Here is a 13,147-nt window from a genome sequence, read left to right as displayed (position 1 = left end):
AGATGAACTTTCATTCCCTTGCTTGCTGGTCTGCCAGAGGAGTTTCACATTTCCATCATTGCATTTGCATTAGCACCAGCTACCAGGAATGGAGACTGGCTTTTGAAATGTCTTGTCATGCAGAGAGCTGGAAACTGTACAGCATTTCCATCAGTTGATATCTTCTGGTTGCAGTGACAATAGACATGGCTAGTTGTTGTGGAATGGTTATACAAGAGCCTTTCAACACCAGCACTGTAAATCAGCCTTCTTCATAACAGTCCTTAAAAAAAAAAAAAAAAAAAAAAAGTAAAAAAGATCCCCTCCTCCTGTTACTGAAGGAAGAAACAAACAAGGCTCCTTGTGTCGCTTTTAGGGGAACATGGTTTGGGGAGAATTTGCACAGAGTCATCTCAGAAGCTACCAGCTGGCATGGTGACAGGTTTTCTGCTTGGTCCTTCCAAGCAGAAGATTCAATTACGTCTACCATTCAATTAGTTATTAAGTTGTGCTGCATGACATTTAAAACCAAAACCTAAAAACTAAAATAGTTGCACAAGCCATCTACATCTGACAATAAGTTATAGCTGATTCATTTAGTTACTCAGCTTCCAAGGCATCACTGCTGACCAGGAGGTTTGGGAAGCAGATGGTTGGAGATCTGGGCCATCAGCCACCTCTGTCCTGCCCTTCCAGCAGGGTGTGCTGCGGCCAGAGGGCAGCCCGCCAGCCCTGCTCTATGGCATCAGCCACCTCCTGCAAGCTTCGTGCCCCAGCAGTGTCACAGTCCTGTCTCTTCTCCAGATCCCAGACTTCTCAGGTGCATGGAAGCTTTGAACAATACTAGGCCATAAAAAAATTAGATTCACGGCAGCAGAGCATGCAGAGGAAAACAGCACATTAAATACTTGCCAAGGAGCAGGTGCCCGGGTGAAAGCTGACCTCTCCAAAAATCATTGTGGAAAGCTCCATGAGAGCAATGTTCATTCTGCAGTAGGTGCTCCAATATCCATCCCAAGCTTCCTTGCTCTGGCCGCATCAAAATGCATTCTTCCCCTTTTTTCAGACATATTGGACATTTGAAGGTCACACACACATTTGACAGCTCCAGGTGCTCTCCAATCAGGAGTCAGGCCACCCCTGAGTCATGTCATTGTCATCAAAGAAAGGCAAGAGACTTGTGGTTTACTTCTGCTGTCTGGCACTTCAGGTCTGAAACTTCTCCCTTCAAGTACAAGGGTGAGACACTCACTTATTTATAAATGGAAGCTGTGATTTTCACGTATTCACCCACCTTACATTTGTAGCTAAAGAAAATATCATGAGACTTGTGACAAAAATCACAGGATCCAGCAACGCTGAGCCCTGTGTTATCCCACAGATGAAGCAGGTGCCCCCCGGGGAGGTGTTTCTGCCAGGGCTGGATGCGCTGGATTCCCTCGTGGAGCAGCTGGTACATTGAAGCTCCGGCCCTTCGTGATTCGAGCATGGCAAATGCATTCTCTTTCATTTCTTTCAAAGTCTGAATTTTCATTTAAAAGGCAGTAAGGATCAGATACTTTCCCATAGCAAATATCATGTCAGCTGGCTTAAAAAACATTCCCTGTTTAGTATTTAGCATAAGATCTTAAAAATCATCTTTTGGTTTCCTGCAAGCAGTCAGAGCTTAACAAGAGACCAGTGCAACAGCCTCAGCAGAGCTGCCTGCTCTGGGAAAGCTCCTTTAAAACACAGCGTGAGGGAATGGAAATGAGCGACTGCTCTGGTAAATATTGTTGGCATTTTTTTAATCTGTGAAGAATTATCCTATCATACGCTAATGTACATCAATTAACTTATAAGCACCTATGCAGGAAGGGGGCTGTCTTGTGCTTGTTTATGCAGCTTGCAGTGTTTAACTTGGTCCTTAATTGCAAGCCACCAGTTCCATAACATGCACAAAGAAATACACGTCCTCTGTAGCAGAAATGGGAACCCGAATTCTTTTGAAATCACTGGTAGCAAACATTTAAGAGTTAACTTAATAAATGTGAGTTTTTAAGTGTCTATTTTAGATTCCCAGCTACTTTCATCTCCTTCCTGCACAGCACTCATTTTCCTCCTGACAATAAATAATGTTTACATGAGCAATAAAGCCAACTCCAGGGGGTGCAACTGTCATAAACTAAGCACAGTCCCAGAGGGAACAGAGCCACAAATCTTACAAAAACAGCATGGGTGTTGTTTCCTTATCTTGTTGTGACTTTGCTGCTTCTTGTATTAGAGGCCTTAATAAATGACAGTGATCCAATGCTCCGGCACAGAGACAGTAAATGTACCCACCTGTGCCGTTGTTTCCCATGGCCATCAATGTCCCCACGATCTCAAGGTTTTACTTTCCCCCGTTACACGTTGCTCAGATTGGCCCTGTCTGTAGGGCAGGGTAACTGGGCTCCCTTCTTACACAGTGTGTTTGCCCAGACATCCCAGGGCAGTTTATTTCACCCAGCAACTTGCAATCATATTGTAGTGTTTAAAGTCATATGATAACATTAAAACAATGGGGAGCTAAATCCTCTTTAATCCCCTTAATTGTTGAAATACAATTAACATAATCACAGAGATGCAGAATAGGGAGGAAATGCAAAATACCTGCAGGGAGGCAGCACCTTCACGTGTGTACCTTATCTGTTTTTAAAACCTCAGCTCCCTGTGACCCTCCAGCCTTCCTGGGTCATCTACCTCATCACCCTCCCTCAGTTCAAAGGTTTGCTTTGTTGCAAATTGCAGGGGATTTTTTTTTTTTTTTTTTTTTTTTTTTTTACTATCTCACCTACAACACATACACAGAACAAATTATCTCCATCCTCTTTATAAGAAGTTTTTTTTTTTTTTTTTTTTTTTTTTTTTTTTTTATGTGCTGGAAATACCACATCCCACCTTGGTCTTCTTGTTCCTGTGTTACACACACAGGGTTCCCCTAGACTCTCCTCAGCAGCCCTGCTTCCTAAGCCTTTTATCATTGTCGGTTTCTCCTGGACTATTTGTTTGTTTACCTTCCATCATGATGGTGCAGAAAACCAGGCATGTTACCAGCAGACCAGAACACTTCTCTCGCACACCCACAGCTCTGTTTAAGCCTAGGTTGAGATTTGCCTTCTTTGCCAATCGATTCTTCAAACATTTGCCCTACGCTCTGTTGGGGTATGAGAGAGGCACCTTCCTTCTAGCACTTGTGGAGGTTCTCTACTCTCCCCTATTCAGGTCAGGCTTTTCAGTGAGGCCTGAACCAAAGCAGACATTAAGTGGTTGTCACCTCTGGGTCCATTTCTGCTTTTCACTTGCAATAAATTACCTGTAGTTTTACTCTGTTCCTGCCAGGGTGTTTTTTACTTCTTGCCTTTTATTTCCCCTGCTCGCTGTTACTCCTGTTACCTCCTACCTTTTTGATTTGACACTTTGCTCACCTCACTTCATGCTACTCCTCAGTTATTTGCCACATTTCCATTTTCTTCTGTAGTTTTTCCTCTCTCATTTTCATGTCCTCAGAGTTTCTCAGGCAGATGTATCAGGTTTTTGCTGTCCTCTGCACTGGGTTTGTCTGGCATGTCTCTTTAGCATGTCCCTGCTAGTGGCTGCCAGATCTCCTGTTCTCCATCCATCCAAGCTGCAGAGATCCTCTACATTTGTTATTTAAGTATGCTGAAATTTCCCTTTTTGAAGTCCTTATGCAGCTGTTCTTCCTCCTTCTTTCCCTTAAAAACACGATGGCACTTATTTTCACATTCAGCCAAATGTCACTTTTGATTTTTAACACGTTTTCCCCTGCTGTCCTCCTTGCCACCATATTCACCGAGACACGTGCTAAATCTTGGCGGTTGTACACTTCTCCAGCAGAGAATGAGACAAATAAGATCACCTGCTGATTGGGATGGTTCTGTAACCTCCCTTCTGCCACCTCCTCCTAGCTGCAGTAGCGCCCAGCAGCCCCACTCCTCTGCTCTCCAGACGAAGGCTCCCATTAATGAGCCTCTCACCTTGTTCTGAACCTCAGCCAACACGTCGACCTTTTAGTTCTACCACGTCCCACCTGGGACAAGCTGTCATTTACTCTAATGAGATCCTAGCCCTATTGTTTGTCCCACAAGCACTTGTAACTCCACTAAGTCACACCTTTTGTCACATGTAAAGTCTTTACCTGCTTTGCATTTAATTCTAAGCCCTTTGTATAGCAGCATCTCATGTTTGGATGGTTTTCCCAGACCTTGTTCCTTTCTGCACTCCTTTCTCGTGTTTTGTTTTTGTTCTCCTCCACCTGTGGGCTGAGCCCACCCAGCCTTCATGCTCAAAGAGGACCCAGGAGCGTTTCCCTAAGGCTGGGGTCCAGCCTCTCACAACCCCTGAAAGCCCCACGCCAGCAGCAAGGCCGAGCAGAGCACAGGACGTGGATGTACCTCACCTCCTCACATCTCATTTCCCACTGGAGAGCACCCTGCAAAGGTCCCTAGCCATCCCCACCAGCGACTGCCTTGCACCCAGACTGGCTGTGGCACATCCCAAGGCTTCCTGACCTTGGGGCTTCCTCCCAGACACCAAAAAGTGCGTCCCGTATCCCTTCTGCAGCACGCATGAAGAAGTGCATTGCATGACTAATGTACAGAACCGAGCTTGCTATGAACAAAATCAAGGCTCCTTCACTGCAACTTCCACACAGCTGAGGGTAAGCACACTGACCCTCGCTGAGTACGGCCAGGATGGGATGGGGCATCGCTAGGCCTGCCAGCAACTACAGGAATTTGAATTTCAAAACTGAAACCTCAGAACTGAAAGCCCTAAGGGGATGCCTGAGTCATAGCAAGCAGGACGAACAATAAAACAATTACTGGGGCTTGCTGTAAGATCATGTTTCTGTCATGACAGGAACGTGACCGTACACCTGATGGGGGGAGAATAAATAACAATTCAACCCGAACGAATACAACCATATTGCAGCTATAAGATACACACATGTGTGCATGTAAGCAGCAGAGTAAGAGCTGTATCAGCTACTTAACTATTCAAAACAGAAAAAAAAAAAAAACGAGAAAAAAAAAAACTAGGAGAAATACCTCACACAGCGAACGTACCGATAACAGGAAAGGAAGACACATTGTCCCTTTATTCAGTGCTACTCACGGCCATGCTGCAGGCATCGCTGAGCCCTGTGCGAGCGTCCTGACACCCCGTGCCTCCTGCTGCATGCAGCCGCCGCGTGCTGTGCTCGGCCGCAGCACTTGGCCCCACGTCGCCTTCCCACCTGCGCCACAGCTGCAGCGCGCCGTCAGGGCAGCACGAGCCATCGCTGCCCAGCAGTGGTGTCACCGGCAAGGTGGAGGGTCCTGCCGCAAGGCAAGGCACCCCTCTGTGTGCTGCACCTCCCGGACACGCCAGCGGGCTGGGGATGTGCCCGTACTGCACCCCACCTGCCACGGCCTCTGAATACGTAGAAGATAAATCAAACAATACGGCCTTCCTTATGCAAAGCACAGGGGGCTGTTAATTAAAAACAACATTTTATTGTAGTTCTAACATACTATTGTGTAAAAATATGGGGGATTTTTCTTCCTGAAATGTTTACAAAAACACAGGTTAAAAGAAGGTTGTAATTTTATGTGTAATTATCGTCAGTGACTTTGTATGAGGCCAAGATACAAACCGGCTACCATTTCTCTCTAGAGGTACAGAAGAACGATATGATGCTTTTGCCATTGTCACAATACACAGCACACTGCAGAGGATGGCTGCTGATGGCCAGCCTCAACATTCATTATTTTAGTTATATCAAACCTTGAAGTATTTCCATTAAATAACCATCTTGGAGTATATAAAACTTTCAGATTCAAATGAGTAGTTAGCTTTCTGCGTTGTCTTTAAGGCACGTTATTTCTATCCAAATTTCATTTTGGTCCAGAGAAGCAAGTGTATTTCAGACATCAGCTATCCAGGTATCTGACAGCTAGGCTTGTTGTATCTCTCCTTGTGTCCATACACTTCAACCACGTGTATTGTATTCACTGCATGTCCTGCAGCACTGTGTCCTGGTACCACCTGTCTCGCAGGTGCGCTGCTGCTGTTGAACTGGTGCAGCTGAACGTTGTCTTTGCTACGCCCGGGGGCTGCGATGTCCCGAGTCCACTCCTCCTGGAATCTGTAAGCATGAAGGAAAAAAAAAGTTTATTTCAGTTTCCTTTGCTCTAACAAGAATACAGAACTTTCCAGCGTGTTTTATTTGCACATCAGGCATACAACAGCTTGTGCTATAACATACAGGCTCACTTCTTCCCCCATTAAAAACAGTAGGCAGCAATGGGGCAAATAATTGTCTCTCTGTACAAGCTGATGAAAAAGACTGGTGAGGTTGGTTTTATCTGCAGCTGGGGCAGATGTCATTTGTTTGCCACAGAACGAGTCCCTGGGTTCAGTTTAATGCTGTGCTACCTAGACAATATTACTAAGAGCCCTTGAATGCTGAGAGTGGTGCATAGGGAAAGTCCTTGCTTGGCTAGCAGGACACTGCTGGGAGCTCAGCGGGTGGCTGTGCCCGGGAGGGGTGGTTGTTCTCTGCAGAACTGCTAATGATGCCTGCACGGTGCTGCCATGCCTTGGCTCCTGCCAGCCCTCGCTGCTGCTGCTGGACGTGCCGGGCAGTGGCAGGGTCCCCGCGGCAGGGCCAGCCCAGCTCCAGCAGCTGACCCGAGGTGGCTCACCGAGGAGCCTACTGCTGGGTGCAGCGGCAGCCGCACACCCACGGCCAGCAGCCCGGGCTCACCCTGTCGCCTGTGAGCAGCTGTTCGGGAAGCGCAGCCTGCCTGCGGCATTTACTGGCTGCACAAAGGCAGCAGCGCTCACAGGAAGGGCTGTCGTGCTCACATATAGGAACCCAGAGACCCACAGGGGAACATCAGAAAATAACGACGTAGCTACCAAATAACCACAGCCTTGCTGCTCTGGTACAGACACCGCAGACATATCGTTCTTGAAGAGGACAATAAATCTTGCTCTTCGCTGGAAAGCTGTATTGCAAAACTATTTGGGGCACAAACTACACTCAGGTAGTGTAAAGACACCTTAAACTACCTCTGCTTTTGATGGGAGAAGGCACCGCATCAGCACAGACACAACGTACCCGTGGTACCAAGGGGTGCCTGGGTTCGCAGGATTCACCCACCTGTGATTTGGACAACACAAAACTCATCTACCCATCAAAACAGTAACCTGGTGACATCTCACACTTTGCACTGACCACGGCACTGTTGTAACCTCTGTGTGCCAGCAAGCCCTCACGCGCCTTTGTGTCTGACAGCAGAACAACATCTGAGTTCCCCTGCGCTGCCTCATCTTCCACCAGGAAGAGCAGCTGTCTGCGGCAATGCTGACAGCCTTGGTGCCTAAAAGGAAGTCTTCTGACATACCCATGCTGTGCATATGGGTTCTTATACAGCAAGTAACTCCCTTCAGTCTTCTGGAGGTGGTAGTCAATAGTTACAAAACAAAAATCACATCAAAAGATCATGTACAGGGAGACGAACCAGGACAAAGTTCTGCACAGGGTAGCTATAAACCCCTGGCAATAGCCCTGCCAGGATTATATTTCAAGTTTAGGTATTCTGGTTATTGCACAATAAGTAAAGCTTACTCCTGCAGAATTCACCCCATTCCAGTGTCTCCTGTAAAGCTGTGCATCGTGGGGCTGCACTTACCCGCAACACACGACCAATGCAAACTGGCTGAGAGTGCATGAGGACAGCCATGCTCCTGGCCAAGCAGCCCGCTCCTTCCAGACCACAAACTGGTAAGCTGCCCACGGGTTGAAACAGGTCTAGGATGAGATGACGGCAGGCACTCTGCTCTCACTGCTGCATTCAGATGCACCACACAAACACGAGGCTTAACTACTTCGTCTAGGAGCCTCAAGTTAAAAGCAAGAAGATAAACAGGGAGAAGATATCTTCAAGCAGCGTTTGAACCCTACAACCAATGGAGGGACAGTGAATTCAGTGGGGTTCTAGCTAGCAGAGGCTGAGGAGAGCTAAGCAAAGGGATGCAGAATTGAGAGGGGACAGATGAAGGTGCAGGGCTCCCCCCTGCACACACAGCTGTCAGACCAACAGCGGCTCCAGCTGCTGCTTCCACCCCCAGCAGCGTCCTGGGCTTTATCCAGGGACAGAGGAAACGTGGCCTCTTCCCACCACCTCCATTCTCCTTAAGGCCAGCTTCCAGCTGGGCTACTCCAAACCATCACAGTAAGTGGACCAGAAGTCCTCCCTGTGCTCTTACCTGGAAACATAAGTCCCTACAAGAACGCCATATGCTGAATTTCCTATCTAGATTCTTGATACTTTACATTTGACAAGGATGGATGCAAGCGGCTTAGATAGAGCAGTGAGGCTTTCTTGGTTTGGTCGTTCTACTTTCTTTTTCACTGTATTTTTATTTCTACTATGTTAAGCAAACAGGAAACGTGTCCTGTAGCTCCTGAACAACTTAAGAAAGTACACTGTGAAGACACCTTGGTGGTGGGTGTACACAGTGACACTGGTACAACTGGGAGGGGAAATAAAGACAGATCTCCTGTCTGGGGAGACAAGCAGCCACCACACTGTCTGCCAGCGGTTTTAGGAGATCCACAAGGACCTCGCAAGGGGCTGGGAAGCTGATCCTAGCCCTCAGGGAAGTGCTGTGAGCGGGACAGCCAAGCAGTGGGGCCATGGCAGTGCTGCCTGGTGCTGGTGCCAGCTTCGAGAAGAGATTTTTACACTGGAGGTTGGGAGGGGGGTTGTTTTTGCTGTATGCCTGGTGACTTTGTACAGTACTCTGGGGTAATAACGGAATCATTAGGAAAACAATAATAGCAGCTTTATTGAAAGCACATGGTGCTGGGCACACACCCTCCCCACTCATGGCAGTGGCAATTAAGACTGAAATTCAGAAATAGGTCACATTTAGCAGCTAGCTATCCTGCCTTTTGTGACAGGGCCCCAAGATGAAACCACAGCTCACTTCCTCTGCCTGGTGCTTCTTTGAAATAGGTGTGTCAGGAGGTGCTGGAGGACTCCAGCCTCTGAAAGCTGGGGGAAGCACAAAGCGCAGGAATAACAGATGTTGGGAAAATGAGTAGAGAAGCTCAGGGTGGGACAACTTGCAAGGGCAGGGATCTACAGAAAGGGCTTGAAAAGGAAACCTGTCCCTCTGCTGTGCCTTCGCCAGCCGGGTGTCCTCCCCTCCCCTCCTCAGCGCCATGCAGTCACCCCTCTTCTGCAGGGAACCAAACCAAACGCAGCACCCACGCTTCGCAGCCTTTCACTGCATGCTCCATGGAGCACAATTAATATCAATTAACATCAGTCCCCCACCTCTTCCTGCAGCAGCTGAGGAGCCCGCTGGTGGCTCTCCACAACCGGAGCCGTGCAGCAGAGCGGGGAGGGCCACATCCACGGCAGCGCAGGCTGACGAGGACGCCCTGCACACACCCTGAGCCATCTCGCACACACCACATCTTCGGGCAGCGGGACCTGTGGGGCTGAGCTCGGCATGCCTGGGCTTTCAGACAAACCTGAGCAATTCCTGACAGCAAGGCTGATCATAAAAGAAAACAGTGATTTTCGGGAGGGAGGGGTCTGGCCCTCAGGTAAACAGCCAACCTTCAAGTATAGCGAAGTATATAGCAACTATAGATAAATCAGTTTCCTCAGGAAAACACACTTTTTGCTGCCACGTACCCTGAAGGACTTTGAAAAACAAACAATGCAGGAACACAGCATCTTGAAATGCCAGAATAAAAAAAATATTTTTTTTACAAGAGATGTTGTAAAGGCCTGGAAACAGAAGCAGACATCACATCCGTCTAGACTGCGGGTATGCCAGACACAAAGTGTGGGGGTAACCCACACGTGGTTACCCCAACCATGGGCCCAGGTGGGAGCTCAGCTGCCCCTGCTGGGCTCAGAGGGGAAAAACTGAGCACAGAGCTGTCTCTGTGTGCCACCAGAGTTGTCAGGACACAGCACAGAGAATTCAGGCAGAACCAGAGATCCAGCTGTGTGTGTAGGGGAAAGGCTTGATGACCTTTCACAAGGCAAAGGTCTCTTCAGCCAGGCCCACAGCATTTGGACTTCTACTATGAAATTGAACCCACTGAAGATACAACCCAGTAGGAACTCCAAAAGCCTTCTGTAGCATTGCTAGATGCAGCAGATGCCTTTGGGGACCTCAAACCATCTTGCAAAGCTTGTAAGCTGCTATTGTAGACGGTTTGCTCCCGTGGTTCTTCCCCTGCTGCATCTTCCAGAGCTACAACTCCTGCTGGGGAGCTTTGACAGTCATTCTGGCTGGTCTGGTGGTGTTCTTTTTTCTTTTTTTTTCTTGTTCTACTTTTGTTTTCCATCAAGCTTTGCAGCAGTTTGTCTCTCAGTATGGGCCTTTCTTCAAGTGTCGTCCCCTTTCACTGCGGTAAACCCACACAAGGCTATCCTGCAAGTGAAAGGTCATCAGCTCCCTCAGCTTGCTAACCTCTTCTGTTCATGTGTTCAGAGGGGAAGAGCAGCTGGGAAAGTGCCCTCAGGGGGCAGAGGGAAAGGTGGGAATGTGGCCATGTATTATTCCCCCGCTTGTCCATGCTTCTAGAGGTCCTTTGGCCTGCAGCCACACTCCTAAGCAAGCCTGGGCACACACTAACGTTATTTAGAGCAACATCAGTTTCTGATTTGCGCCTCCCATGCAACCCCTCATAAAAGGTAGTGGAAAACTTCAACCATTATAGTCACTAAAATCAAAAGGAAAAAGAAAATGCACTTTGTTTTACTGTGGAGGCCAAAGCTATGAGCTAATTTCACCAACTCCACGTATGGATTCTTGGACTGACTCAAACGCCAGGCTGCCTCTCCTAAGAGCACGTTGGCTTTTTTTTTGGTTCATTTTTAGTTTTGCAAAATCTTTTCACTTGGACATCTTTGTTGTTGGACTGCCCTTACTTGCTTTTTGCCAGGTACACTGGTAATGCAGCTTGTAGTCAGAAAGGACTCTGGTACAAGAATTTCAGATACTAAAAATACCTTCTGTGGGAGAATATACTAGTCTGCTTCTCTGCAGAAGACATTTTTTCTTCCTGATAATAAGCTCCAGCTGTAGTGGATATCTGAAAGGAGGACTTTAAACCTACTGAGACATGGGCTTTTCCATTTGACTCACTCCTGCACTCAGATCACTACTTCATAGAGAATGTTTTATAACTTGGCCTAGAGCTGTGTAAAATAATTCACCTCAGCATAGCCCAAATCTTGAATGCATGGCTTCTTCCAAATGCTTCCACACCAGGGAAAAAAAAAATCACCGAATTTCTTTGCTGCTCTTTAGATGTATTTTTGAGCTGGGCTAGTTTCTTTCTGGTTGTCCTCTTAGCTGACAGAAGATGAAAAGGAGTCAGTCTCCAGTTAAATTCAGCTCTTCCAAAGCGTGGAAAATACCGGACCATCAACCCTCCCTTGCAAAATAACAGCGCAGCCCTGAGTCAATGGGCCTAGCCCAGCACAGGTCACAGGCCTGCTATGCTGAAAAAGCAAAGAAAAGAGAGGCCTCCCTAGGTGTGGCCATTTCTTACCGTAATTAGGAAGTTGACGGAAACTGAAACAAGTTCCCTCTGCTTTTTCTTACTACTACTTCTAAGCATTTCTCCTGGGACAGCTGTCTTTCTCATGTGCAGATGAACAATCGTGCTATGGCACAAGCAGCATCTGTGTTTTTAGTGGCTGTGGATGCCAAACGCAGTTTGCTCTCACCATGGTTTTGTTAGATGGGGCACATTTTCATGACTCCTCACAGAGGCAGGGCTAGCACTGCTTGCTTCATGGAAGAGGGGCGGCTGCTGTTTCAAGCTGCCGAACTTCTCTGCCTTAGCGCAGGCAGGGGATTGCAGGGATGACCTTGTCCCAGGGGACAGCTACACACAGCCCAGGGCAGCAGTATGCTAGGGTGACTCCGCTCTTCTTATCGACACTGGTGTCTTTAATATTCCCCCTTGCTGATGTTCACCTCCCTCTCTCAGGCACCATGAGCAGCTGGCACAGAGGCAGGACAGCGCCATTAGGCTCCTCGTTACTGACATGCTGCCTGTGCTGTGACGAGGCAGAGGACTGATGGCCCTGGCAGCCTCCTTGCCCACTGAGGTGTTTGCTGGGGATGGAGAAGGACTGCTTTTCTCAGGCAGTGCTTGCCCAGGTGAACTATCCCAGAGAAAGATTCTGTGGGTTCATTTTGGGAAGGAAAAATATTTTTTCATTAGAAAAGAACTTACTCAAAGCCAACATTTACTGCTTAGGAACATACCAATTTCAAAAAGCCTCTTAAATCCAGAATGGCATTTCACGTGCTAGCTCCTAGCAATACCAAATGTCCCTGTGAGACCCATGGTGACCGTCTAATCCAAAGCAGACGTGATGCTATCTGCTGTTTTGAGGAAGGTCTCTCACTTTGGATGAACTACTTAAACAATCCTGCTTTTGTTCTCACACAGAACTGGGAAGACTTAAATTTTAACATGCTAGAGGCTGCAGAACACGATCCTGATTTTAGACTTCTCTCCGGCTGCACCCCTGCTGGGCGAGCTGCTCCCGGTACAGCCGGTGGTGACGAGCCCTGCCTCTGCCTCGCCACCTCCCAGGACTGCTCCGCAGGCTGCCGGGCACTGCTCTCCTCTGGCTGCGGGCACAGAGCTGCAGCTAATCTCCCTCCCGGAGCTGACAGACCCTTTCCTCGAGCTAATCTGTCTCCAGCCCCTGCAACCCGCAGCAACCTGCTATCTCTGTTCCAGGCTCCAAACATCTGAGAAGCAACGCGGGGTAAAACACGTCCCTCCCAGCAGTCCTGCACCTTGTAGCTTGCCGTTCGCTACTCAATGTTAGTTAACTATTCAAACATTATAAAAGAGTAAACATGCTGTAAATGCTTGCAGCTCCTGCATGTAAGAGCTTCTGCTACAATTTGATTTTTTTAAATCTCCTTATGGTTCCTTATATCCACTCCAAAGAGGTGGCATCCACAGAGACTACGCCGTAATGATCCCAGGTACTCATGGACGTATTTCTCAGCATTTTAAAGCAATTTGTTCATGCACCCAAGAAGCCAGAATGGGGTTCATTATAATTACAGTAGTTGT

At 47.8% G+C, this 13,147-nt stretch overlaps 1 protein-coding gene across 1 annotated transcript in view; it reads right to left on the bottom strand.

Annotated features, from left to right (window-relative positions):
* Positions 1 to 5,934: 5,934 nt before the first annotated feature.
* Positions 5,935 to 13,147, bottom strand: part of SUSD3 (sushi domain containing 3) — a gene marked incomplete at both ends in the record, with an annotated part of 32,385 nt that continues 25,172 nt past the window's right edge. The window contains one exon of the mRNA XM_084292585.1: positions 5,935 to 6,145. Within this exon, the coding sequence (XP_084148711.1) occupies positions 5,935 to 6,145 (211 nt within the window). The remainder of the gene's footprint in view (positions 6,146 to 13,147) is intronic.

The sequence above is a fragment of the Netta rufina genome (genome assembly GCF_964035555.1).
Source record: "Netta rufina genome assembly, chromosome: 10".
Classification (NCBI taxonomy): domain Eukaryota; kingdom Metazoa; phylum Chordata; class Aves; order Anseriformes; family Anatidae; genus Netta; species Netta rufina.
Note: the sequence above shows the minus strand (reverse complement) of the source record. Positions and strands in the feature narration are given on the sequence as shown.